At 42.5% G+C, this 26,393-nt stretch overlaps 1 protein-coding gene across 1 annotated transcript; it reads left to right on the top strand.

The window, feature by feature from the left end:
• Window positions 1-1,830: 1,830 nt before the first annotated feature.
• Window positions 1,831-18,756, top strand: CCND1 (cyclin D1). The gene is made up of 5 exons (XM_071559253.1): window positions 1,831-2,320; window positions 4,032-4,247; window positions 4,758-4,917; window positions 9,862-10,010; window positions 15,310-18,756. The coding sequence occupies exons 1-5, from the start codon at window positions 2,123-2,125 to the stop codon at window positions 15,463-15,465; spliced, it is 879 nt and encodes a 292-aa protein (XP_071415354.1). The 5' UTR covers window positions 1,831-2,122; the 3' UTR covers window positions 15,466-18,756.
• Window positions 18,757-26,393: the final 7,637 nt, after the last annotated feature.

The following is a 26,393-nucleotide window of genomic DNA, read 5'->3' as shown; positions in this document are numbered from 1 at the left end:
TGACCCAGAGGCACCCTCAAAACAGCTGCCCCCCGGAAAGATGTTGGGAGCGCCGGGAAGTCAATTAAACAGGGCGCTGGGTTGCGCATGGCAGGGAGGTCCAGTTCCAGCCCCGGAGTGCAGAGTCGTGGCGTGTTTCTCCATTAAATATTGAAACCTTCCCGGCCGACTGAAGTTGTGAAAACAGAAGTGCATGTCCTGTGTGTGAAGCACAATTAGACAGGCGGAGGGACAGGGCACGGCTTCCTCGCTGAGGAACCCTCCGGGTCGCCCCACGGGATGTGGCGTCCAAGGGGAACTGAGATCCTGGGGCCTCCGACATCCTCCTCCTCCTCCTCCTTCTCCTCCTAACAGATGAAAACAAAATGGAGACAAATGGTCAAGCAAACGAGTAAACTGGAAAAGATGTGCAGACAGTGCGTTCACAGAGATTACGTAAACACACAACTGTGCAACAACATGCCCTGTGATCTTTGGCACTGCTTTCCCTTCAGGTCATGCAGGAGAGATGCTGCATGACTCCATGGCATGTCCTCCCATGGCATGTCCTCCACAATGTGTCCTCCACAGCCAGAAGCCCCTTCTGCTGTCCTGACACCAGCTGGCAATGCTGCCCTGAGCGTGGTACCACCAGAAGGTATTCCAGCTATGGGTGCAGCATGTGGGTGATGCTAAAGCATCGAGGCTGAGGTTAATCCCAGCACTCCAGTTTTGAGGGGCAGGCAGCATGAACCCCAATGTATGGCGTTCCCACTTCTCCCCACTCCACTTCTGTGCAAAACAAGCCATTTCTCCCACGCATTGACTTCACCTCCAGTGTTCTCCAGCAGGCCTCAAACTCCCTTGTCAGCCCCTTGAAAAGTGAGAGTTTAAAAGGTACTGGTTTTTAACAGAAACAGCACAAAGTAAAGCGTTTTCAGGTACAGGCAGCTCGGCTGGGGAACGGGAGTTATTTACGGTGGGGCGACATCCCGCGTGGACAGGCTGTCCTGGCGACGCGGCATGTCGGATGGGGCCCCAGCAGGCTGCTGGCACCTCCCTCCCTCTCACCCCCCCAGCTCATCTCCCTGTAGGTGCTGCAGGAAGCCCTGGCCACCATTTTGCTGCTCTGCTGGGATATTTTTTTTTCTGGGTGGCTGTGAACAGTGGGGGGTTGGGTGCAGAGGGCGACCTTTCTGGTGTGTGCTGCTGCCAGATTAGCTCCTTGCCACCTCTGTGCCCCTTTTGGAGGGCAAAACCTTTAAAGTGAAAGGAGACACGTTAATATCTTAAAAAAAAAAAAAGAAAAAAAGAAAAAAGAAAAAAGGAATATTAGAAAAAGTACCATCTTGGCAGAGGGGTGGGCACCCCAATCCTTCAAAAATTCTGGTGTGCAGCAAAACCATCTAGGCTGGGAAAAAATAGGAGTGAGGAAACGGGAGAAAGCTTTTTCCCTTGGGATCAACTACAAAGAGTAGGCATTCAGGTTGGAGGCGCGCCCTTTGAAAGGACAGAGATGGCAGGTACTCGTCGGTGACTGCAATATTAATAATAATAATAAATTTATAGCAAACAGCAACACACTGGTACTGCTCCATTCTGCAACCCTCCCCGGCGCCCCTGTAAAATAATACCGAGTCTCCTTGTATTTCTCTCCCTGGTGTCTGTGTGTGGCCTTAGCCCCATTCATCATTTGGCTCCCAGTGCAGAACTCGCTCCATTTTTAAAATTATGCATGATCCACCGAAGAGACAATTTGGGTTTCCCCCACCTCTCCCTTGCCCTTGAAGAAAGCGAGCCCTTGTCTCATTTGCATTAAAACCCTGCTCTCTATAAGCTAGGCAAAGGGGAAGGACTTGAAGCCTATGGGATGGCTTTAGGGCTCTGCGCCTTGCTTTTGGCTCTCTCTCTCTCTCTTTCTCATTCTCTCTCGTGCTTTGATCTCTGCTTAACAACAGTAACGTCACGGGGACTATACAGGAGAGTTTTGTTGGAAGTTAGAAAGTTTTGCAGCCTCCAGAGGGCTGTAGCGGCAGTAGCAGAAGCAGCATCCAAGGGACTCCTGGAAGGGGAAGAGAGAGAGCGAGCGAGCGACTGACTCAGTCCTGCTGCAGAGAACTGACTCGAGGCGACGCAGGTAGACATGGAACATCAGCTGCTGTGCTGCGAGGTGGAGACCATCCGACGAGCCTACCTGGATGCCAATCTCCTCAATGACAGGGTGCTGCAGACAATGCTCAAGGCGGAGGAGACCTGCTCGCCCTCCGTCTCCTACTTCAAGTGCGTGCAGAAAGAAATCTTGCCATATATGAGGAAAATAGTTGCCACTTGGATGCTGGAGGTTTGTATCTTTTCGGGGGATTTTCCCTTCGCAAGCCTCGGCACCGAAACGAATTAATGTGGGGAGCTGCTCCGCCATCTCCTGCTCATCCCCCCCCCCGCCCCATCCCGTCCCCCGGGATCGGTTCCCCGGCGCGGGCATACGTTGTCTCGCCCTCGGAGCCGCCCGCGTGTACCGAGGGGAAGCGGCCCGAGGCCACTACGGGCGCTGTCGCCGCTGCCGTGTCCCCGCTGCCGCCGCCGGGTCGTGCCGGCGGACCGACGGACCACCCCGCCAGCCCTGCCCGGTGCCCCCGGCGGGCTGGGGGTGCCCCGGCAGCTTTTCCGGCCGTCGGGGCGAGGCGGTGCCGGCTGCGGCGAGCTCGAGGCAGAGCCGGCTCGGGGCTCCCGGGGAGCGGCCCCGGCCCCAGAGCCCCCGGCGGCGCCAGCCCCTGCCAGCTCGTGTTTTCTGGGGGGGGTGGGTTTATTTTAAATTAATATCCTTGTACACGTATGCAAGCGGCTGCCCGTGCCAGTATTATGCGCCATCTTTGTTCTTTTATTTGCAAAGCAAAAGTGTTTATTAATCGGGAGAAAAAGAGAAGAAAGTCCCGGGGAGCAAAGCCAAGGGTGTGTGTGTGTGTGGCGGGGGGAGCGGAGAAAGGGGCCGCGGGAGGAAGGTCGGGGGGCCGGGGGACCCCGCCGGGGCTGCGGCCGGGGGGACCGGCCCAAGGGGCTCCGGCCTTTTTGGGGGGGAGTCGCAGGGTGAAAGTTTCTTTGTTCAGCGCGAAGAGAGGCTGGAGCTGCGGTCACCCCTCAAAGGCACGCTTGTGCTGCGGCGGCGAGCGACAAGGTCGCCTGGGAAAAGCCGGTTGGAAAGGGCCTCGTCCCTGGCGGGACACGTCCGAGGGGGCTCCCAGCGGGAGCCGCAGGAGCTGGGCTACATTTTCATGCCTTTTCGGAAGCTCTGGGCCCCCGCGATGTATTTTTAATTAATTTTCGAAAGGGCAGCGCCCTGCCTTGCTGTGGGAAATACCGCGCCCGGCTGTGCTGCAGGGCGCGAGAGGGAGGCGGTGGATTTCCTTTCGGGGGACCCCCCTGGAGCCCCGCAGCAGGTCCAGAGGAACGGGGCTCGGTAAAGGACCCCCGCCGCTTCATTTTCAGCTTTTTTTGGGAGCTCCACGAATTTTTTTAATATTTTTAAATATTTTTTGAAAAGATGACGTCTGGGGAAATGAGGCTGGACGCCACCTTTGTGTCTCGAGCAGAGAGGGGAATCGGCAGCACAACGGCGATTTGGATGAAAAAATAAAAGCGAAATAAATAAATCCGGGGCCAAGACCGGCTCTGCACCCCGTTCCCAGCCCCGAGGGTTCGCATTTTCCTCCACTTTCCGTTTTCTTTCCTTTTTAAAAATTTGTTCTAGAGGCTGGAAAACAGGACACAGACCTCCTCTTCGCTTACCCCCCCCCTCCCTTTTTGCCATGAATCGCCTGCGGGTTTCTAACGCAACATTTTCCCCCCACTTTGTCACTCGTGACTTTCATTTTCTTTGATGCCGCTGGTTTTCCTGTATTTATGCATTTTTTCCCCCACTCCGTTTTCCCCTCGTCTCCTTCAACCTTGCCCTGCAAAGCCTGGGGGTGAGGGAGGAGGGAGGGCGAGGGTAGCGGAACAAGCCTGGCTTTCGCCTCTATTCAATTATTCTTCAACGATCTCTGTCCTTCTTGCAGGTTTGCGAGGAGCAGAAATGCGAAGAGGAAGTTTTCCCCTTGGCTATGAATTACTTGGACAGATTTTTGTCGTTTGAACCCCTCAAGAAAAGCCGGTTGCAACTGCTTGGAGCTACCTGCATGTTTGTGGCTTCAAAAATGAAGGAGACTATTCCTCTGACGGCAGAAAAACTGTGCATTTATACAGATAACTCCATTAGACCCGACGAATTACTGGTAATTACACGTTTTAATCACTTCAAGAATAATAATAAAAAAAAATCGAAACAAACTTTATAAAAGGAAAAACAAAACCCACAACAACAAAAAAACCCACCCAAAAACATACAAGGAAGGTATATTGGGAAGCCTCGCTGCTGGCAGCGGGTGCTGCGGAGGCTCGCGAGGGGATAGTGCCGGGATAGGGAGCGGGACAGGGATGGGGCCGGGATAGGGACCGGCCCCCGTCGCGCTCCCCGGGGCCCGTGGGCGGCCCGCGGGCTCCCCCTGGCGGCACCGCGCGGGGGTGCGGCGGCCGGAGCCCCCCGCATGGGGGGACCCCCCAAAGAACATCCGCATCCTTCCCTCCCTCTCCCTGCCCGGGAAAAACTGCTGTCCCAGCCCGACCGCGGTGCCGCCGGTGCGCCCGGTGCGAGCGGCTCTGTAACCACCCTCTCCCCCTCTTCTTCCCCTTCCTCTTTTCTCCTTCCCCCACCACCCTTTCCCCTCCCTCTTTTCTCTTCGCAGCAAATGGAGCTGCTGCTGGTGAATAAGCTGAAATGGAATCTGGCCGCAATGACCCCCCACGATTTCATTGAACATTTCCTCACTAAAATGCCTCTGGCAGAGGACACCAAGCAGATCATCCGTAAACATGCTCAGACTTTTGTGGCTCTGTGCGCTACAGGTATGAGCCCTGCACGTTGCACAAAGCGCGTTTTGCTCCCCGACACGCGGCCACCCCGCGGCTTGTAAAGCTTCCCCGTAGCGGCGGGGGAGGTAGTTTAAGCCCCGATTATTGCCCCTTGTTTGCAGAAGGTGGATTAACTTTACCAGAGGTAAGTTTTTTTTTATTTTGGTTCCAGAAGATATTTTTGCCTTCTGAGTTTGGAGTTGGTTGTCAGGGAGGGAGAAGGACCACCCCCAGCTCAGCGTGGCAGGATTTCTTTGCCTCTGCACATACTGAGTTGATGGGGATGCAAAAGGCTTATGGAATCCCTCCCCATGTGTGGATTCTTGAGACAGTTTTAAAGGCAGAGGGAGATTTTGCCTGAGAATAGGCTCTGCGTGGAGGGGTTTTAAAACTTCCCTCTTCCAGTCACCTCTTGGCCCCCTCCTCGGTGGCTGGTGGGTTGGAGGAGGGCCACGAAGCACAGAGGCTTTCCTGGCACGGGACCCAACACTGCCATCTGCACCCTCCTGCCCACGTGCTGTGCTGAAGCCATGAGCAGGACTGGCATCCAGAGGTTCCAAGGAGTGGCATCCACACTTTGGAAAAGCCCTTGTGGGATATGTGCATGGCCAGTGGTGCAAATTAATGTGGAGTTTGTTTTCCAGACTTGGATTTGGTATTAAAAAAGGTTGAAGAAAGATTGAAAGATTGCAGGCACTCAGTAGACTAAAAAAAAATATTTCACAGAATCAAGGCCTAAAGATAGAACAACCAAGCCATAAAAGAGAAATTTATAAACATTGGCGTTGTTCTTCATCTGGGGCCTAACCTCATTATAACAGGCAGCTCATAGGGTAGATTGTCTGGAATAATGCTGTGTGTTTGGAGTGCCACAACCTTGAAACACCCTTCAAACCAGTGGCAGCAGCATTTTGGGGAAATAAAATGTAGTTGTTCCATGTAACACTCCAGTGTAACTCCCAGGTCCTCCCAGATAAGGCTGCTGGGCCTCTGAATATGGGATTTGCTAAGATTGGAGGTTCCTGGGCTGTTAGCTGGAATGAGCAGCTACCCAGCCTCCCCTTTGGATATGGGGATGTTTAACCTAGGTTGTTGTGTTGGCAATGACAGGGATGAAAACAAGGGTAGTTCAAAGGTTGGAGACTTGCTAAGAGTCCAGTACTTTGATCTACTGTCGGTGTTGTTATGTTTCTTTTAGGAAGCACATCCAGAGCCCTTATTTAACACTGCTACACACCACAGCTGGAGAATGGATCAGTAAATGAGAACCATGTTCTGGGAGTTTTACTTAGATTAAAAAAAAAACAACAAACCAGCACTGAGCTCCCCGGAGTTGAGGCCCTCTTCAGCTCCCTCCTGAAGCTGGGAATATTGCCTGGGGAAGGAGCACTCAGGAAGGCTGCCACCAGGCTCTGTGTTTTTATTGTTATTTTTTTGGATGTCAGGAATTCCTCTTACCTTTTTGCTTTCCTCATGCCTTCTTTGTTGGCTAGTGAAGATCACATGTGGCTTAAGTAGCATCTGGACTTTGCTTTGCTGTTGCTGGGTTGTGTTGTATTTCCCTTTGCCAAAATGAAACCTAGATGGACTGCAAATGCGTTATTGTGCTGCCTGGATGCTGTGGGGCCCAATCCAAAGTCCACTGGAAGCACTGACACTCGCTTAAGTGGCTTCAGGGGCAAGTGAAGTCTATCCTTTGCCTGTGTCCTCTTCTGTAAAGGAGGTTCTCCTATGAAGAGACTGCAGAATAATGCTTGCTTAGAAAATAAAACCATGGCCAGTTGTCTTAACAAAGTGAAGGCTGTGGAAGTGTTTGCAGATGAGTGTGTAAGTGTTTGCTCCAGAAAGAGAAGGTTATGCTGCAAGGTGAAGTTGAGGGGAATTCCTTTTAAGCTCCCTCTGCAGTTGCCTGGTTAGTAGAAGTGGATTTGTTTGATTTGGTTAGGTTTGGAAAAATCCATTTTCACCAAAGGATGTCTTTGTGCTGTGGTAGGTTTGGGAGAAAAAGGAAAAAAAAATTACCAGGGGTTATTTGAAGTTAACACATAATTGAGCTTAATGAATGGGGCTTTGGCATGGCCAAGCAAGACAGGGAGAGCTCAAAAGGAAGCAGGCCTCTTTTGGCCCAAGTTTAAGACCAGTGTTGAGGGAGAACTGCAGCTCTATAGAACCATAACAATGAATAGCAACAAATATTGGAGCTTTAGCATTTCATTATGTTCCTCTGGTTATCAAAACATACCAGGCTCCATTTTATTATGATTATTATTGCTATTATTATTGTTGCTGCTTTGCTCCTCTCTGATGGAGAAAGAAAGATTCCCCCTTTGAAACAAGCACGTTACAAGTCTCCTATTCTCCAGCCTTTATAAAATTGGAAGTCTCAAGGTATGTGACCAGTTGGAACCTGTTGCATCTTGCAGCAAGTGATTTATGTTCACAGTTTTGATTTGCCTCAATGAAAAGATTTTCATTCATAGCCCCCAGCTCTCCAGACGGATGGAATTGCTGCTCCATTTAAAAAGGAAAAGGGGTGACTCGCCTTGTTAGGAATTTTTTTAAAGCGCTGCAGCTCCTATATGCCTGCTTTGTCCTCCCTTCAGGGTGGCTGGCATTCTTCTCTCTCCTCCCCCTCCCCTCTCTCTCTCTCTCTCTCTCTTTTTAACAACGCTGAAGTTGTTTATTCTTTTTGGATGAAGTCTCAGATAGGCTACTGGGGATGTGTGCTTCAATTGATGGGGCCCCCTACCCCATTGTGGCTGTGTCAGGTCTAATTCATCTCACCGAAGCCCCCTTGTTCCTGAGCGCTCAATAGCGCAAGATGAGGCGATGGAGGCTGACAATGATGCCACACTCTTCACTTGGGGGCATCCAATTACAGGCGAGAGGGGCCCCCTGATTAATATGCTGAAATTAGTGGCCTCTGCCACAAATAATTCCTTGTTGAGTTGCAACAAAAAGGCAGTCCATGCTGCTTGTCTGGAGTGGTTATAGGGACAGACTCAAACTGGTCATTTAAACTTCATTATCACTTTTCCACCTTGGAAAGAATGAGGGTGTGACTATGAATTCATGTTCTTGTTTACTGCCCCCTTCAAAAGAAGAACGCAAATATTAATCCCAAACCTGGTCCTGTCAGGACAGACCTCATTAAAGTGACACATTTTGGTCATGTCCTGTTTGTGGAGCTCAGTAAATAGTGTCATGAATGTGCTGCCACTGTACCCCTCCAAGGAACCCCAGGTGGGACTCATTCTTGCCTACTCAACTGCCCCATTTCTGAAGACCACCTGCAGCTGTGTGTCAGTATTTCCAGTTAGGGACTGCCTTTGGGATGTGTGTACTGTCAATAAGCAGCGTGGACTACTTGGGTTTTTGGGCATGACAGCAGCTTGCTAGAAGGTGGTAGGTGTGTTTATATCTGCAGATTAGGAAAAAGAGAATAAACTAAATTTATTTTAAGCACAGTAACATAAATGAGATGACTTTAGATTGAGCTTGCCTTTTTCCTGGCAGTGCATGACTAAAGTCTGGCCAGAATTCATTGTATCAGTTGTAATTTTGAAGGTTCATAGAGCACTGGGCGAAATGCCCTTTTGAAGGTGGGTATTGGCCAGGGCCACAATGCAGTGTTAGAGGTACATGAATAGACTCAGAGCCAGGACTTTATTCATAGAGTCCTGGAGTCTTTAGTTTCACTGATAAAACATTTACACAAAAATTATTTTATCATAATAAAGGAGATGCATGATTTAATACTTAAGCTGTTCCACTGGGCCCTCTAAGCCATCCATTCCTTTGATTTCATTCAAGGGTTTGACAGATGGTTTATATTTTTTCAACCCAGAGGAAGTTGTATTCTGATAAAAGCAGAAGGAATGTATCTCAGGTTCTGGTGTACAGTGTGGCATTTCCCTTTCTTCCTCACAAAATTGGGATGTTTACTTGTGCCACTTCCTTTGTTTCCGATTCTTCTCCAAGGTGTGCACTGTCACAGATCAAACACATTCCTGCATTCAGGAGGGTCTTCACATCAAAATGTGCATTATTATTGTTGTTATTAAAAAAACCCTGAAAAGAAAACAACCCAGCAAAATAAAGCCCATGCTAAATGGCCGAGATAGCCCCTTAAGGAATCCTGGGAGTGGCTTTGTGGAGAGACCTACAGCAATGCAGTCTGGAAGGGGGCCCAGCCTCTTGTCAGCATGGTGTCACATCAGAATGTAACTGATTGTCCGCCAATTCTTGGGACCCCCGTCACTTAGTTATGCCACATTTACATTAAATCCCTGTTGCCAGGATGGATGGCAGCCACTGACAAGAGACTAGCTTGAGACAAAGCATTTTTAAGATGAAACCTTCATTTAAATATGGATTATCTGCCTCCTGACAGGGTTAAGCAGTCTTGCTCTTTCTTCCTTTTTGTTGATGTTGTTGTTCATTAAAGCTATATTCCTTTGAATGTCAGTGCAAAGGTTTCTGCTTTAAAGGGCCTGAGGACTTGTTATTAGAGTGCACCTACAGCCTGATCCTGTGAAACACTTCACCATGTGAACAGGTTTTCTCAGATGTATAATGCCAGTGACCCCAGTGGCATTATGCACATGAGCAAAGTATTTTAACATTTGAAGAATGGGGGCCCTGCTTATGATAAAAATACCTCCAAGTGATGAATGGCCTCCCAGGCTTAGTGCTAGGAAGGGCTACTGCTCACTGCAGCACAGTTGCTCATGTGAGTAAGTGTTCACAGGTTTGGACCTGTAACAGTTTGGAGCAGGAGGCGCCCTTCTGCTCACATGTTCCTGCCTTTTGGGATGCAATAGTTGGCAGCTGAAGCCATGATGGTAGAAAGAGTTTATGTGTATGGACAGGCTTCTCCTAAAGCAATCATTTCAGTCTTTTTTTTTTCTTTTTTTTTTCTCTCCTTTCTTCATACAGATATTAAATTTATTTCAAACCCACCTTCCATGATCGCAGCTGGCAGTGTGGTAGCAGCTGTGCAAGGCCTGCATCTGGGGAACACTAACACTTTCCTCTCCTATCAATGTCTCACACATTTCCTATCACAAGTTATCAAATGTGATCCGGTAAGTGACTTTCTCTTGGTTGATCTGCTGCATTAAGAGTTTGAGAATGAATCCTTGCTCACTGCATAGTAGCTAATCTGACAGTAAATCTTGATAAAAGCCAAACCACAGAGTGGCGTTTTTGACTGCTCTCTTGTGTCCATGCTGGTTATTTGGCTGTCACTGTATCCACTGTGTCTGTGGTTCCAGCTCTGCTGTGTGTGAGGTGTTACCTGATAAGAACCCTGCATCGATTTAGGGCATTGCAGAGGCTGCGTTTTGCTGGGGGTAATTAAACCAGAAGTCTGTGTAAAACAAAACTTGGAGAATAAGATGAGGAAATAGTTACTGAGACCCCATGGTATCTCTGACCTTATCTTTGACCATTCTCTAGGCCTTTTATTGTGCCAAGTGGTGTGAAAAAACCCTTCTTAAAAGAGTTCTAATGATCTAATTTGGTTTATTACCAATTGCTAGACCTGCACAGTAGCTGGTATTGAATTCCTTTTCGGAATAAATGCTTGTCCCACGACTTTGTGACAAGGTAGATGGTCCTCACAGGACTCTGATTCTGCCCTGCAGCTTCCAGGAGATGCACATCAGTAACTAGTGAGCAATAAACCTTTCATGAGTGAATGGGCCAGGAAGGGAGCCTACAAGGAAGACCTAAAGTCAATGATCCATGTCATAATGGTGTGTGAAGTTGGGGCAGAGTTGAGCTTTGTTTTGTAACAATGTGGAAGACCAATAAATAGATGCTTTAAAAAGGTTCTTGTGAGGTCTCCAAGCACCGGACAATGAGTCAAATGAAGACAACTCAGTGGTTAGGGCAAAATCTTTGAGATGCTGTTAAATTATTTTACATGTTAATAATCTAAAATGCATAGAGAACTTTACTAGTCCAGCCACTGTAAAACTGGGTTTGTATAATTGGACTTTGTTGAGAGGATTGAGCGATTGCTGGAAAGATGAGTGCATCATAATTAAACATTCACAACAGAATATTTTGCCTTTGATAGACTGTGTGAAACAATTGCTGAAAAATACAATATCTCAGCTTATTGTTCTGATCACCTTAACAGTACCTCAGCATTGACCATTTTGGTTTTGCCATTTATATTACTGTAGCTAAAGTAATACAGCACTGAAATGTTACCTACTATGAGAACCTGAAATGCTGAAATAATCTGCTGCTCAGTTTGGGATGTACATGTAATGCTCTTAGTGAACAATGTAGAGATTTTCAGAGTTTGGTTGGCCACTCTCGAGTGTGGGATGTTTGAAGCAGGTACTGAGGGAAAATACTTGGCTTGCTATCTGTTCAGACAGTATCTTGCTTCAAACAACATTATTTGATCACTCCTGATACAGAGCATTGAATTCTCTCACATCTTGGAGAGCAGCAGCACGTTCTCATGTGACTCGACTTAGTTGATGACAGAGCTCTTTAAAAAGAAAACAAACTTGTTTTAGCAAGAAAGAGAATTTTTGCTTATTTAATCTTTTATTGTCCAGAGTCAGTGCAAGGCCACAGTCTGACCTGAGCTTAGTTAACAGCTTTAAAAGGCATAACTCCCCTCCATTTTTCAGTGCTAAATATATTCATGTGTTACAGCAGCTAGGGATAGGAGTAAGGATTTTGTATGGGTTGCTGCAGAAAATTGGCATCATATATGTGTGTACAAACACTGTTGTAATGGAATAAGGGAACAGCAGCTTTCACTGAGCAGAGCAATCTGCTGGTTTCATATATAACACGATTCCCCTGCAGAGACTTTCCCATAAGACATGATATCCGTGGTATCAAATGCCATTCCCATTATCCTATTTCACTATGAAGTATGTTCTTCCCCAGGGATGGTTCCCCTTGTCAGGCTTCACAAGGGAATATGCTTTATATTTGATTGCCTGGAAATATTAAGAGCATGGCTGACGTTCTCTCTGATTATCTATTAGCTGGAGCAGCAGGCCTGTTGGATTTCAGGTTACATAATTACACATTTTTACCTTTAGTCTCAGAGAAAGCTGAATCTAAAGTAAAATGAATATCACCTGATTGGAATTCCTTTATGGTTCATGTTTACGTTGGTAGGAGTCCAATTTCCCATTTTGCCTTTGATCAGGGGTAATTAGAACTCAGATAATCACAATTAGAAGTCTTGGGCTGTCTTCCATCATTCTATTCTTGACCCCATCATCCAAACAGATGGAATTTTACCTGACATTCATTTCCAGGCCAGAAATTTGCTAAACTAGATTAGATTGGGTCTCCATGCTGTCTGTTATTGCATTGGAATTCCTCTCCTGCCTGTCCCTTCTCAGAGGCACCTTCAAACATGTGCTTGTGATCCAGGACAGGTCAGGCAGTAGAAAGCATTTCCAAGCAGTTTCTTTTTTGTTGTTGTTTGTTACCTTTCCTATCTGACCTGGAGTCTGATTTGTGTCTTAAAGGTATTTGAACACATCAGTTAAACTAGCAAGTCTTTTTTTAAAAGCTTTTTTTCACTGAGGAGCTTAATTAATCCAGGAAGGGTTTATGACCTTGAACAAACTGTGGGCATTGAAAATTTGGGTAGTGAAGCAGAAAAGGTGTTGGGAGAAGTTATCAGAGTAATGCAGAAGTTTTGTATTTGCTTTTCAGTGTTGAGAAGTGCTGAGAATGAAAACAGCTTTGGTGAGGTTGTTGGTAGTGAATTAAAATTCACTATTTTATATTTATATATTATATATTTATTTTTTAATCTATATTATATATAAAATATATTTATATTTTGGAGATATTATGCTACCTGTAATGTATTTGTGCAGGCAGACTATTTATCTAATAGTCATATGAATGAGAAATGAACAAAATGCCTGAAACATTAAAAAAATAGTTCTTATTCAACTGTAGCTTCAGTCAGTCTGTTCATAATAAATTGTAAAAGTTATGTTTAAAAAAATATAGTTAGAACATGCTGCAATCTTGAGAAACCCAAAGGAAAAGAAATTCTGTGGTCAAAAAGTACCTTTAAATTACATAGTCCTATGCAATTACTCATAACTGGACTCCAGAGGGAGCAGAATAGGTATTTATAGAAATTCTTTTTTGAATGGTTTTAGTTTTCAGAGCTCAAACACGCTGTATGCAAATAGTTAGTATTAAAAAAAACCCCCACAAAATTCCCACCAAAACTCAGCAGACAATACACTCCTCCAACAAAAAAAAAAAAAAAACAACCAAACCAAACCAAACCAAAAAAACAAAAAAAAAAACCCACAAACCCCCCCCCCCCCAAACCCCAAGAGGGTTCATTTTACTCTGAAAATAAATTTGCTTTCAGTTTGGAACATTGAACTTGTCACCTTGTTAAAAGAGAATTATCCTTAAAAAGGCCTGGATTTGTAAAACCTGAAGTACCTAAACCTGCATTTGTGTGCTCCTCTTTAACACATGTAATTCCAAGTGTGACTGAGGGACACGGGACAGGACAAGTAGAAGCTTTACGGTCAGGATTGATCTGTCATATCTGGAGGAGGGGGGAAAGGACTTCATAGAGACCTTATTGTGGAGCCAGAGGTTTGCAGGAGCCAAAGGCATGATGGCTTCAGGATATGAGGCGTTTCTTTTTGTCACTTAAAACGCTGTGTGTCTCTGTCAAGAGGAAATATTACACTAGGGTTTAAACCAGAAGAGGTCATAGGTTATGTGTTTTCAGTGAGCTGTAACTGATGGTCTGATCTGCTTAGAGGTAGGATTAACCTCCCTCTTTCTCAAAAAGGACTTGCAGAGAATTGTTTGCTTGGGTTTCTAATCTTATTTTACCCCAAATGCCATGTGCCCTTATTGGTGGCAGAGGAGATTTTTGTGGTAGTGGAATCAGTGAAAAGCTGGTAGATCACACAAGAAGCCTCTGAATGAAGGCAGAATTGAAACTGGGAAATAAAGAAAACAGCAGGCAGGTCACCCTCTCAGGAAAACAACATTCATTCTCAGTCATGCACATCCTAACACTTTTGACGGCAATTTATCATGGAAGACTGGGTTCACCACAAGGGCTAACACATGTCATAGGTTAAATAAGAAAAGGCAATCCTGAAAGGAAACTTCAAAGTCCTTAATACACAGAGTTAAAGATGTTGAGGGGAGGGGAAAGCCTACAATGTTTGTTATGAAGGTATGAGTAAACACTTGGCTGGAGGAGTTTGGGCAAAATGTATGGTTGTTTTGCCTGTGTAAGGCACCATTCCTGTGTCATTGCAGAGGATGTACATGGCTCCATAACCTGCAGAAACAGGCCTGCCCCAGTTCTAATTGCTGTGATATAGATATATCTACTCCTGGTATGGTTTAATGCCTGGGGGAAGTTACCTTTCCCCACCATAGACATGATCCTCCTTGGTGCTTTGCTTTTAATTCACAGTGAAGTTTGTGAAAGCAGTGAAGGCTTAGGAGGACTGTGTGCACATTCAGCTCTGAGAAAATGCTTTGGAAAGGAGGGAAAAAAGATCTCAGCCTGCCTGAGATTTTAAGGTGAATGGGGGAGCCAACAGAAAGCTTGGCTGCAGCTGGTAATGCAAGGTTATGGAGGTGGCTAGTGGTGCTCCTGGAAGATCTCTCCATTTTGGGGTCATACAGTCCAGTACATTGTTCTGGATATACAGATGCTTTTGGAGTTAGAAAAGGATTAGCTCAGTTGAGCTGCCCACTGCTGGACATAGCAACAGTTGGCAGGCAGCTTTGGGCATGTATATCTAAATACATGTATGGCACTTTTATCAAAGAGCTTGTTATTAATGGAACTTAGCCTGGGAAAATAATCACTGTTTGTGATCATCACTTCTAGTAAAGGGGTAAAGGTAGAAATCACAGTTACAGTACCAGTGGACTTTCAGAGAACAGCTGTGTTAAGAACACAGGCAGAAAAGCAGGAGTGCAAGACACATCATCTTCCTGTGTTGTGATCCTGCCCAGGTTAGTTAACAGCTGTGTCAGTAGTGGAGCATCCACCACACTCACTTGTAGGTCTGTATGCTGAGACTAAAAACAACCCTTCAGCAGTGATGGTGTGTCCCTGGGGATGCTTCCCCAGGCTATTCCATAGCAGACAGCAAGAATGAGTTGCTGAAGTCTCGGTCTAGATTTGCATCCTGCAGAAAATTGGGTGGCTCGTCCAATCCTTGCACTGTTTGGGGTTTCCCTTGCTCTTCCCACCCTCCTCTCCCAAATAACTTGATTACATTTCTCTTGCTTTTTCAAGAAATGCTGTTCAGTTTGTGACCTTACTGTGTTTCTAAAGGACTCTTGGGTCTTTCTCTTCTTCCATTCAACCTTCTCTAGGATTGTTTACGAGCCTGCCAAGAACAGATTGAATCCCTCCTGGAATCCAGTCTACGTCAGGCACAGCAGCACAATGTGTCTTCAGAAACAAAGACTGTAGAGGACGAGGCAGACCTTTCCTGCACACCTACTGATGTGCGAGATGTGAACATTTAAGAGGACTTCTAATGGATTTGCTCGGCAAGAAAAGCAGACAAAAGAAAGGGCATCTGAGAAGGAATCAGCATCAGGATCTCCCCCCCAGAAACCCTTTTTCTCCAGGACATTTTTATACCAGAAGGGAAAACCAGTCTTGTTATATTTTTTCTTGCTCTGTCTCCCTTCCATCTGTGACTTCAAACAAACAAATAAACAAAAAATACCCCAAAAACTGTCTTAAAAAAAGAAAAAAATAGTATTTGCATTACCCCCAGGGGTTTGTGCTACAAAAATAGAGGATTTTATACAATAATAATCAACTAGTTTTTATATTAAAGTGTTCTTGTCTGTATGTTGTAAAAATAGGCATTAACACACAAAATGTCTCCAGGGGAGGTATTAGATTTGATTTCTTACATATAAAACAAACCAACCATTTTTAAAGTAGAAGAGGGTTGTTTTTTTTTTTTTTAGGTAGTAAATGAAATATTTTTTTCTTTAAAAAGCATAGCTTTAATGCAGTTCTAGGCTTTTCTGTATCTTGCTTGCTTATGCATTTAGTCACTTTATAATTCATCTGTAAATGTTTATTTCCTTTAGGGTTTTTTTATCCTCTTCACCTTATAAATGGTTAACGTAACCCATAAGTTAGTGTATGGTAGTATGCAGCATTATTATATGTTAATCTTTTGTTGTGCCTGTGGATTGCCTGTGCATAAGGCATTTGTAGGGTTCCAGCTGAGCATTGTTGGGAAAGGCCAATGTACTACTCATACATATTATAAAAAGAAACCGAAATCGTGACATAATATATTATATTTTTGTAATCTTCCTATTTTTGTAGTTACCTGTGTAAAAATGCTGGTCTGACCCCACAGATATTCAGCCTAATTATGGTCAGGTTCAATCCACAGTTCAGTTGTTTGTTTTGTTTTGTTTTGGTTTTTTTTTTTTGTTTGTAATATTCTAAAACCATTCCATTCAAAGCACTTTCAGTCCATTAGATATAGGAAATGCATTCTTTTATTGTGTGGGAATTTTTTTTTAAATGGAATGGTTTGGAAATATATAAGTGCTTGTTGCAAACTTGGAATTGCAAAGCAAGTGCATTTAACTATGGTGTTAGAGGAGAGGTGATTTTCTTTTCCGAAGGTTGTGTTCCAGTGAGAGAAATTGCATTCACAAATTGCCAGGATATCTTCCTATCCTTTTCTATAGAAAAGTTGAAGTTTAGACTCCTTTGGTGCCAACTCATCTTTATAAATTAGGGGCCTTAAAGGTTCACATATAGGACACATAGTTTAAGGATTGTTGCTAGATGTTTTACAACTGAAGGTTTTTAAACACTAAAATATATAATTTATAGTTGAGGCTAAAAAGAATATTTATTGCAGAGGATGCTCGTAAAGGCCAGTATGATTTGTAAATTAATGCAATTGCCCCTTTTTTAAAAAGAAAATCTTTCTACCCTTGATGTTGCAGTTTTAACACAGCTTATTATTAAAGCAAAAAGGACACGCTTCAAAGAACAAACCCAAAACCAGGCAGTCTATTTGGCCCCTTCTTTACATTTTCAAAAGCAGTCTAACCATGAAAAAACGCCATAGTTAATAGATATGAAAATTGGAGTACTTGAAAGAAGTTTTTATACCAGTATATGCCCCATTTTTTTATTTAGCTACAACTAGAAAATTTGCACATCTTGGCTATGTATCTTGTTATTATTATTATAGAAAGTAGCTGAAGGGACGTGGACATAGCTGTTGAAGTCGATGCTCGAGGAGAATGTGATGGTGAAATGTATGTGAGAAAACTGCCGCTAAGGTGTTGATTGTAAAAAAAAGAAAACAACAACAAAAAAAAGAACAAAAAAATGAAAAAAGGAAAAAACCCTAAAATTAAAAAAAAAAAGAAAAAGAGAAAGAGAAAGAAAAGGAGTGGATGCTCCATTTTTATTGAGCTGCTATGGATAAATTCCCAGCATGGTTTGAAAAAAATTAACATTGCTTTTCTGTATCTTTGTCATTGTGTTTTGCTGCTATTTTGTGGATCAGTTTTTTTTTTGTTATACAATGTCATATACTGCCATGTTATAGGTTTTAATTTTCTCATAGAAAATTATATTATTGACATTTTTTTTGGTAGATTTTTTTTTATGTGATCAATTTTTACTTAATGTGATTACTGCTCTATTCCAAAAAAAAAGGTTCCTGTTTCACAATACCTCATACTTCAGTTTTAACCATGTCTAGACCAGGTTTTAATGTTCTTACAGTGCCTCATAGTTCTACTGCAAACGGAAATGCATCGAACGTTGCTCTGAATGGGTCTCGCGATTCGCAACTAGGTTGCATTAATTTAAAAAAAAAACCAGACATTTCAGAAGATCAAGTCATGTCAATGGTTTGGTTTTGTTTTGTTACACATTTTATAAAGCTGGATTCCTTGTCTGATCTGGGGTTTATTATCATAGTAGTTTTAAGCTGTGTTATTAGCCACACTGATATACGAAAGGTGCATTATAATATAACTCTTGTGTGCCACCTGATGTGGTTTGCCCTCAGCTGGGACACATCATTTGGTATGATAGGTTATCTTCTGGAACTCTAAGTATTTTGTGTGTTTAATCTGTTATGATATACTAGTTTCTTTGGTGTTTTTTTTTTTTTGTTTTTGTTTTTTTTAATTATAGCAGAATGCTAATTTAAAAAGCCTGTAAATCTCCTAAATAAGCCAGCTAACAGAGTTGTATGCTGAAGAATAATCTAGCTGTTGCCTGTATGCTGCTAAACCAAAACAGAATTAGAACTCACTTTGAGGCAAATGCAGTCAAGATCCTTTGTAGAGCATCAATAAAGCATTGCAATGCTACCAGCAGTCGCAGGACCCAGGAGGACTGGATACATTCTGTCCAAATTTCAGGAACATTTCTTACTGCTTACCTCATAAAACACTTCTGTTCGTGGCATCTCTGTGTCCCTGAACCAAACATGATAATATTGAGTTAGTGCTTGTGGGTTACATTATGTGTCTCACTGAGTGGCAGTGGTGTACTGCAAATTTCTTTAAAATATTCTATGTACTAAAAGGCCAAATCCAGATAAGTGGGTTCACGTGCCAACAGAGATGCTTTATTTGTCACATTATTATAACAATCTGTAGTAAGCAAAGCAATTCAGATTTGTACATTTTTATATTGTACTTATTGGCATCACTGGTCTGAAATGCACATTTTCACCAACAGACCTGTAACAGACAAGTTTCCAGCAAAAAAAACCTAAAGTCTAGAAATAAAATTGGTAAAACCCAGTCTCTGCTTGTTGTCTTTTAATTTTCTTCCTTTTTTTGGTTTTGTTTTGTTTTTGTTTGTTTGTTTTTGTGGGTTTTATTTGTTGTTTTTTGTTTGTTTTTTAATAGCCTTTAAAATGCTGAATGGTTGTAACAACCCACTGCAGTGAGTAAACCACATGACATTTTCTGGGTTTGATTCTGTACTTTAATAGTTTCAGTGCTGAAAACCTTTTGCTGTTATTTTAGGAAGCTGTGGGAGTTCTGGGCAGTGAGTAGGTGACTGCCTCTCACAGCAGTGTCTTTTTAAAGAAGCAAAGTAATTTTTTTTTGGCTGAAGACTTTCTTTTAAAGATCAAAGGAAATTAGTAAAATACTGCTTGGTGGTTCTTGTCAATAAAGGGTAAAATGAAGTAGGTGTTAGATGGTACAGAATAATTGCATTTTTTTGGTCATTCTAAGGTTTTGTGTGCTGGAGCACTTTTTCAGAAGGCACTTTTGTTTTAAAAGCAGTAGGTTAACCTGCCTTCTTCTCTGTCCCTTCCCCTCATACACAGCTTTTGCATCTAAGACAATATGGAATAAACCTGAAAAACATAAAAGCCGACTAAAAGTATATAAAAAATAACTGCACCTAGAAGGACAAGAAGGAAATATATTATTATAAAGTAAAATGATCAGAAATTATAACCTTTCTCCAATTCACATTCTGAGATATCTGAAAACAGGATGCACATTATCAATTATTACCAGAGCTGAACACAGCAGAAACAGCTTATTTTTACTGCAGATTATCAAGCTTATAACCTAGGTATTCAACTATTTACCCTATGAAATTGTTTCTGTCTAAAAAGTCATATAAAAAATCAAGCTCTTGTTTCTCCTGTCACAAATTAGAAATTTTGTGCCTGCCTCCTGAGTTTCCCGTTGACTAAACTTCATGTTACAACTGATTATCTATGCAGTGTGTGCAGCACAGGAAATGAAAAATGAAACTGCAGAGCTCAGATCTAACATGTTAGTCATTGTCTAATGCAAAATAAGTTATCTCAGAACAAGATGGGAAACCTTCTGCCTGGGAGAATCCCAGCTTGGCTTGTATGATCTCGGTGGTTTCCCAGTCACTTCAGACAGAAACCAGAACCTGCTGTGAAATCACAGATCAGGCAGGTAAAGTCATACCAGTACAAGTGTGATCTGGGTTGCTCCACTGGAAATGGGCAGCTCCTGAAAGATGATCTGAACTAGATTCATGGGGATTCAGATCAAGCCAAAGCTTAAATTGGACTGGGTCAAAAAGGATTCATTTTCTTCAGCATATTAAAAAACAATCCACAAATACCCCAAAATCCCTTGCTTTTGAGGGGCTGGTGGCTCACCCTTCTGATCTTAAATGTTTTAAAATTCAGTGAAGACACACTTAGGGGATCTTGATTTCTGACAAAAATCTTCTGCTGATAAAAAAATAAAAATGATTCAGTGAGAAATGTAAACCTGCATTTGGTTGAACATGTTAAGTACATTTTGCCATTCCTATCTGTTTTATAAACTCTACTAAAGTACTGTGACTTAAGTAGGCTTGAGCCCACATAGTCAGCTCTATTATTTACATTTCCTTCTCCTGAACATCATCTCTAAATGCAACTACTGAATTTGAATGTTGGGTGAACTATGCCAGTATTACTCACATTGCAAAGGGCAGAAAGACAAGAATGTAGCAAGAAAAACAATTTACTATAGGCTGTAAAAAAATATGCATGTTCAGCTAGGCTATGCTGTAGCTTAGTAAAGGGAAAAAGATTGTATTTTTTGCATCAAATTTAGATGTGTACACAGAAAAACCTCCAACAGACCTCCCCAAAACCTCCACAATTCCATTGCTGAATTCACATGCTCTTTATTAAAGAATAAACAAGATCTATTAAACATAAAAACTCATAATTCACTTACATTCAGGTACATCTGGCATTTTAAGTGACAGAAAACTCAATATAGAGGAGAAAGTGAAGGTTGGAGTTGTTGTTTTAAGAGTGCCAGGAGTGACCCATAAATGTGGGCTACACATTCTGGTGACATCATTGGGAGAGTCGCTACCACACACAGACCAAAAAACAACAGCTTTTTACTTGTCTCCAGGTGCCTCTCTGGACACAGGAGGCTGTGGTTAGTGGCTGCTAGAGGTCTTCCTCTCATGCAGAAGTTAAAAAATATAAAATTCATCGGCGTGGATTTCATCTCTCTTCTTAATTATAGTTTATGTCATTTTTCTTATTTATGATAATATCCTTGAAGAAATACAGTGATTTGTGTTTATTTTGGAAAAAAACTCACATAGTGATCTGATCCATCTCAAAACCAGAATACCAGTCTGCCCACTCACTTGCAGACTGGAGTAGAAAATTATTTCCTGTAATATTCCAATTACATGCTCATGGCCAGTCAGAGCACAATCTTCCCTGGTAAGATGTCTGTCAAGGGATGAAGCCCACCTGAAAGCCAAAAACTGCTCAGCCAGATGTGACCTTTACATCTGCTCAGCTCTGACCGATCCGGCATGGAATGGGATACAAAGAAGCAAAATAAGAACTTCATTAGGGAACAGTTGGCTGAATTCACACTTTGTAAAATGTTTGGGGTGAGTGAGCAGAGGAACCTCCACCCCACCACCAACTGGGCTTCGATACGGAAAAAGGCAGGAAATGGCCTGGGGCTGCTTGTGCTGACAAATAGAGAAAGCAGCAACTGGTTAAGAGGACAACCCCTTGGGGCTGGAGAGAGTTCCAGGTACAGATCCCTCATACATCAAAACCAAAGGAACCTGTGATGTGCCTGGAGCAGGAGTGCCCTTCTGGGTCCTCTGGAGCTTTGAGTTGTGCATGTGCATCACAGGATGGAAGCTGCTCCCCAGTCCACTTACTTACTTTACGCCACTTTACTTACTCCCAGTAAGCCAATAAATTCCACATTATATATTGCTGAGGGGTTTTATTTCACCCATGCCACCTGTGACACTTCATCAACCCCCAAGCCATGTTTCTTAGATGCTTGGTCTCCTAGGACAGCTAATACTGGTCCTACTTTTGAGATGTTACTGGTAAAACCTTAGCACCAGCTCCAAGGGGCTGGGCTGAGACGGACAAACCCTTCCCCAGCAACCACTAAAGCTGCACCAGAGCATTACAACTCACCTGAGCCAGCACCACCTCACCTGAGCAGTGACCTGGTGTCCTGAGTCTCTGCTCTGATGGCAAACTGTCTGCCACGGACAATTGAGCTTTTTGATGTTTTATTTCTCCCTTTTATTAGATTTTATCACTTCAGGTTGTTTGAATACTGGGCATTATTTTCACAGCCCTTTTCCTCGTTGAACACCCACAGGCCACAGTTCTTTACATTTGGTTGCTGGTTATTTTAAATACAAAGACTTGATCTTCAGCACACACATATGCTGTTAAATAGCTATTTTTATTAACACAGACATAACACCTCAGGATTTCCAGAAGGCATTATAAGTTATTTACTCAAAAGTATATATTATTTTCTTATAAATGCAATACATTTATTTTGTTGTTTTGATTCAGTATTTCTGTAGCTGTTTCAGTCCTTCACTATGACCATTTTATTCCTTTCAGACAACACATATCATTCAGCTTTCTCTTTCTATAGAGATCCTTGGACTGCAAAGGATCAGAAAGGCTCCTCCACTGTGGATAAAATCTTTCCAGTGTAAGTGAAAGAGTTTCATCTGCCTTCACTTCTGCACGACAGAGTCAAAAAATGCAAAGCCTCCCATGTTTGTGGAAACACAAGTGCTCTTTCATCCTCAAACATCTTTCCAATCACCTAAATAAAGCCCTCTATGTTTTTAAATACCTCTGTAAACCTGCTTAAGGTGTCTTCAAGCATCTCTTTCTCCCATGCTTCTGCTGAAGGAGAATTTCAGGCCAACTCAAAGCTCCTTGAAAAAGCGTCTCCATGTTTTTCTCTGACACCATCTGTTTCTTTCTCATTAGCTTGAGGATTAATGATGCTACTGGATTTTTCTGAAATTTGTCCAGCTCTTACTGCAAAATAGAACTTAAAAGGAGATCAGGACATATATCTTTAAGTCAGATTCTCAACATGTGGTTCTAACAAAGTGCCTATAGTGAAGCGGGGTTATGAATTCCCAAACTGCTCAATTATTCTCCGCCTTATTCAGGTATTCTGGATATGACACATAAAATGATGCCATAACCCACGTGGTTTTAGGTTTACAGTGCACTTGACTACCTGCACCACAACCAAGGTCTCCCCAGGAAGGAAATACACTGCAGATAAAACATCCAGGTGTGCTTAGAAGTGACATTCTATTATACAGATGCCTAGTTTCAGAGAGTAATTTTGTTTTCACTTCTATTTCAGAAACTGTCAAGTGCTTATTAACAATAACTTCTCTATGTGTGTTTTTTCAAGGAGGTAAATGGGGTCTCAAAAATTCACTGTCTGCACATACATCAGAAAAAAAAAAGCCAGTTTAGAGAACAATGTAGGCATGTGTTTTTAAACTACTGTTCGTGCAGTCTGGTCAGGACTGTGTGACACAGTATACAGTGTTTTGTCATCCAAGGAATGTCTTTGATCACGAGTTTATGCAAGAAGAAAAAAAAAGCCATGAAACCCTAATCCGTTCCCACAGTCCAGTAAACGTGAGCTGGACAAACAGTGGACAATGGCAGTAAAGCTTGGGGCTGGGACAATGGCTGCAACTAAAAAAATTAAAGGCTTGCTGACTCACAGTTCCTACAATCAAGAAAGATTCCACACACTGTTGATTATTCCCCAGAACCCTGAAGATGCTGAAGGTTAAAAACTGGGATTACTGTTGCACTGAGATAAAGCAGCAAAGTATGGGGCTAAACAGTCAAAGATTTGAAAGACAAATACTGGTGTTGAGTCTCTCTAATGCAGCCAGGATGCACACACTGAATAATCAATGTTATATTTTGCTAAAGTAAATTCTGTAATTTTGTTATAAACAAATAGCAGTTAAATTCTTTCAGTCAGTAGGCCAATGACATCCACACAAATTCTGCACAACTGTAACAAGGCTTGCCAATTTTTCAGGACAAAAAAGCTTTATGCAATTTCTTATGCCTCTTCAGAAACCTTCTTTAGACAATTATGCAATGCCCAAATCAGCTACACTACTGGGCAACTAGTTTTGTACATAAAATAGTTAAAAATACTGCATCAAGCCACTGAGGAACTAAATGACACAATGCCTGGGGTTTTTTTACCTTTCATATATTTCAGGGATTTGCAAAGTCTCCTGTGTTGTTTCAGATGAGCTCAGGGACCATGTTTCCTTCCACACAGTAGTACATCACTTGATAGAGCTCTGGAAATGGCCAGGTGGTACTAAGTACTTAGAGAATCTTAGGATGAAAAATGCTGCAAATGTTTTATTATTACACTTAGGGGAAAAAAACACTCCAGTGGTGGAGGTGGGAATATTCCCAGTGTGATGCTGAAGAGATACCCACAAACAAATTAACTGTACAAGCTTTCAAAATAGTGCACAAAGCTTTATTTTTTATTTTTATTATCACTAGAGGCCGGGCTGGTCCTGCAGTTCCAAACACTGGGGCACACTGGAGCACTCCAGTAGCAGACTGCTCATTATACACCAACCCTAGACACCAAAACTTGCAACTGGAACCTTCCTGCAGGACTCATTTCACAGCTGCCAAATGCCCATTTTCTCTGGTGATACATACCCTTCTGTGGTAATGTGTGCTGTCACAACTTTATCCATTAGAAAAACAACTCTGGCCGACTGTAAAATGAGAATCTTCATGGTTACTTGCCAAACTATGAAAGCTGGAGATTGAGGCTGTAATTAGACCAGAACCCCTGGCCATAAGAAGGTGCAAAGGACAATACTGAAAAGGCACTAACATTCACAGTGAGTAGCACCTGGAGAGAACTAAAACATTAGCAAAAATATTAAGCCTTTTGTTTCAAACCGAAGCCCTTCTCCTTAAGATCAGGATGAGATACAGTATCACACAGACAAGGCTCTATAACTCTGGAGTGCCCTGAACAAAGGAAATAAAACAGAAATAAAGATTTTCATCCAGAAGGACTTCAGGTAGTTCTACTATTCCAGCAGATCTCAAACTTTATCCATAACACCATCTGGCACTTTCTCAAAAATGCTGCTCACTGCAGAAATTCAGAAAGCAACTCCCCTGACAAGGAGCCTTATCCTCATCTTGCTTGTCCATGCCTTTATCTCCAGAAAATGACATTCATTATTACCATCAGCATTCCAGCATGCAGCACCTTTTATTATTATTAGTATTATTAGTAGTAGCAGTAGTAGTAGTATTATTAGTATTAGTATTATTTTATTACTGCCCTGTCTTGTTTATTGTTACTGTCCTGTAATGATAGGACAATATTTAAAACCCTACAAATGTTCAAACAAGCCACCCAGAGACACAGCACCCACTTTTATTTGAGAACAACACTAGAAAAGAATCTCAGATTATTAAATCAGATCTTGAAATAAAAGGCTGTATCTCATAAAATGTACAGCTTTGACAGCTTGTGAATAAATAAATATTAGATCCAGGCCTGTAGTGGCATTATTACAGTAAGTGAAAGAGTCCATTTTAATGCCTTTTTTAATAATACCTTTATGTGGAAATAGGCATTAAAGCTTTCTATTTAGAAAGGGATGTAAATACATACAGAAAAGAGAAGAACATGATTTATGGACTTAAACCCTCAAAAATTCAGATTTTTTGATCTCTTTCTGTCTCATGAAAGGGTATCAGCTCTTACTGTAAAGCACTGTGGAATATTAGCTCAGCCAATCGATGTTGGTGTTGAAATACAGTTGGGAAGAAGCAAATTCTGAACTATTTAAATCCTCTAAAAGGCAAAATTGTTTGCAATGTCACATCAGACATCTCACATTGGTTAAGGCAAATCAGTATTCTTGTAACTTCATGTAACTCCTTAGCTGTAACTAAGGTAGAAAAATACCTGTACAATATGTTGTGAATGTTTCACTGTCACAGCCTTGAACATCAAAGAAACCCCCCCAACTCTGCTGCAAAAAACCAGTTTAAAAAATTGGCTTTTGACAGACAGATCTCCCTTAATTTGAATACAGGAAATTGTACTTCCAGTCAAAGTGTAAATATGCATTCATAAATACATCAGAGGTTTAGGCTGTCTCTTGCACCTCTTCAAAAATCAAAACCTAAGTAAACTTGACCTACTGGAAAATTAAAACTCCTAATTTCATCTATTTAAAAAATGACCAATAAAAATGTGCTATCTTTCCAGAAATCCTGAAGACACCAAAATGTGTACTTCATTCACCAAAAATAATCCTACAAACCTGGAACATTTAAACCAGCCTTGACTTCTCTTTGATGGATTTTTTTCCCCTGCTAACAGTGTAGTTGGCTTAAGCACACACCTTTGCCAGGTGTTTGTTGACTGCAATATTCCTCATTTTCCACGTGACTGATTTGAGAAACACAGGGAAAAAACACAAACATGTTAACAGGCTGGGTGCTCAGCCACTCAGGTTGGCAAGAAGCAAACTCTGAACTATTTAAATCCTCAAAAAGGCAAAATTATTTGCAGCATTTCACATC

The sequence above is a fragment of the Pithys albifrons genome, chromosome 6 (genome assembly GCF_047495875.1).
Source record: "Pithys albifrons albifrons isolate INPA30051 chromosome 6, PitAlb_v1, whole genome shotgun sequence".
NCBI classification, from domain to species: Eukaryota; Metazoa; Chordata; class Aves; order Passeriformes; family Thamnophilidae; genus Pithys; species Pithys albifrons.
The sequence above is the reverse complement of the archived record's forward strand: the minus strand, read 5'-3'. Positions and strand labels throughout refer to the sequence as shown.

What these genes read in the sequence shown, in the direction of transcription:
- CCND1 (XM_071559253.1), top strand. Translation starts at nt 2,123, where the DNA reads ATGGAACATCAGCTGCTGTGCTGCGAGGTGGAGACCATCCGACGAGCC. An exon ending in TTGCCACTTGGATGCTGGAG is followed by an intron (nt 2,321 to 4,031) that starts GTTTGTATCTTT and finishes TCCTTCTTGCAG; the next exon opens with GTTTGCGAGGAGCAGAAATG. An exon ending in TGTGGCTCTGTGCGCTACAG is followed by an intron (nt 4,918 to 9,861) that starts GTATGAGCCCTG and finishes TTCTTCATACAG; the next exon opens with ATATTAAATTTATTTCAAAC.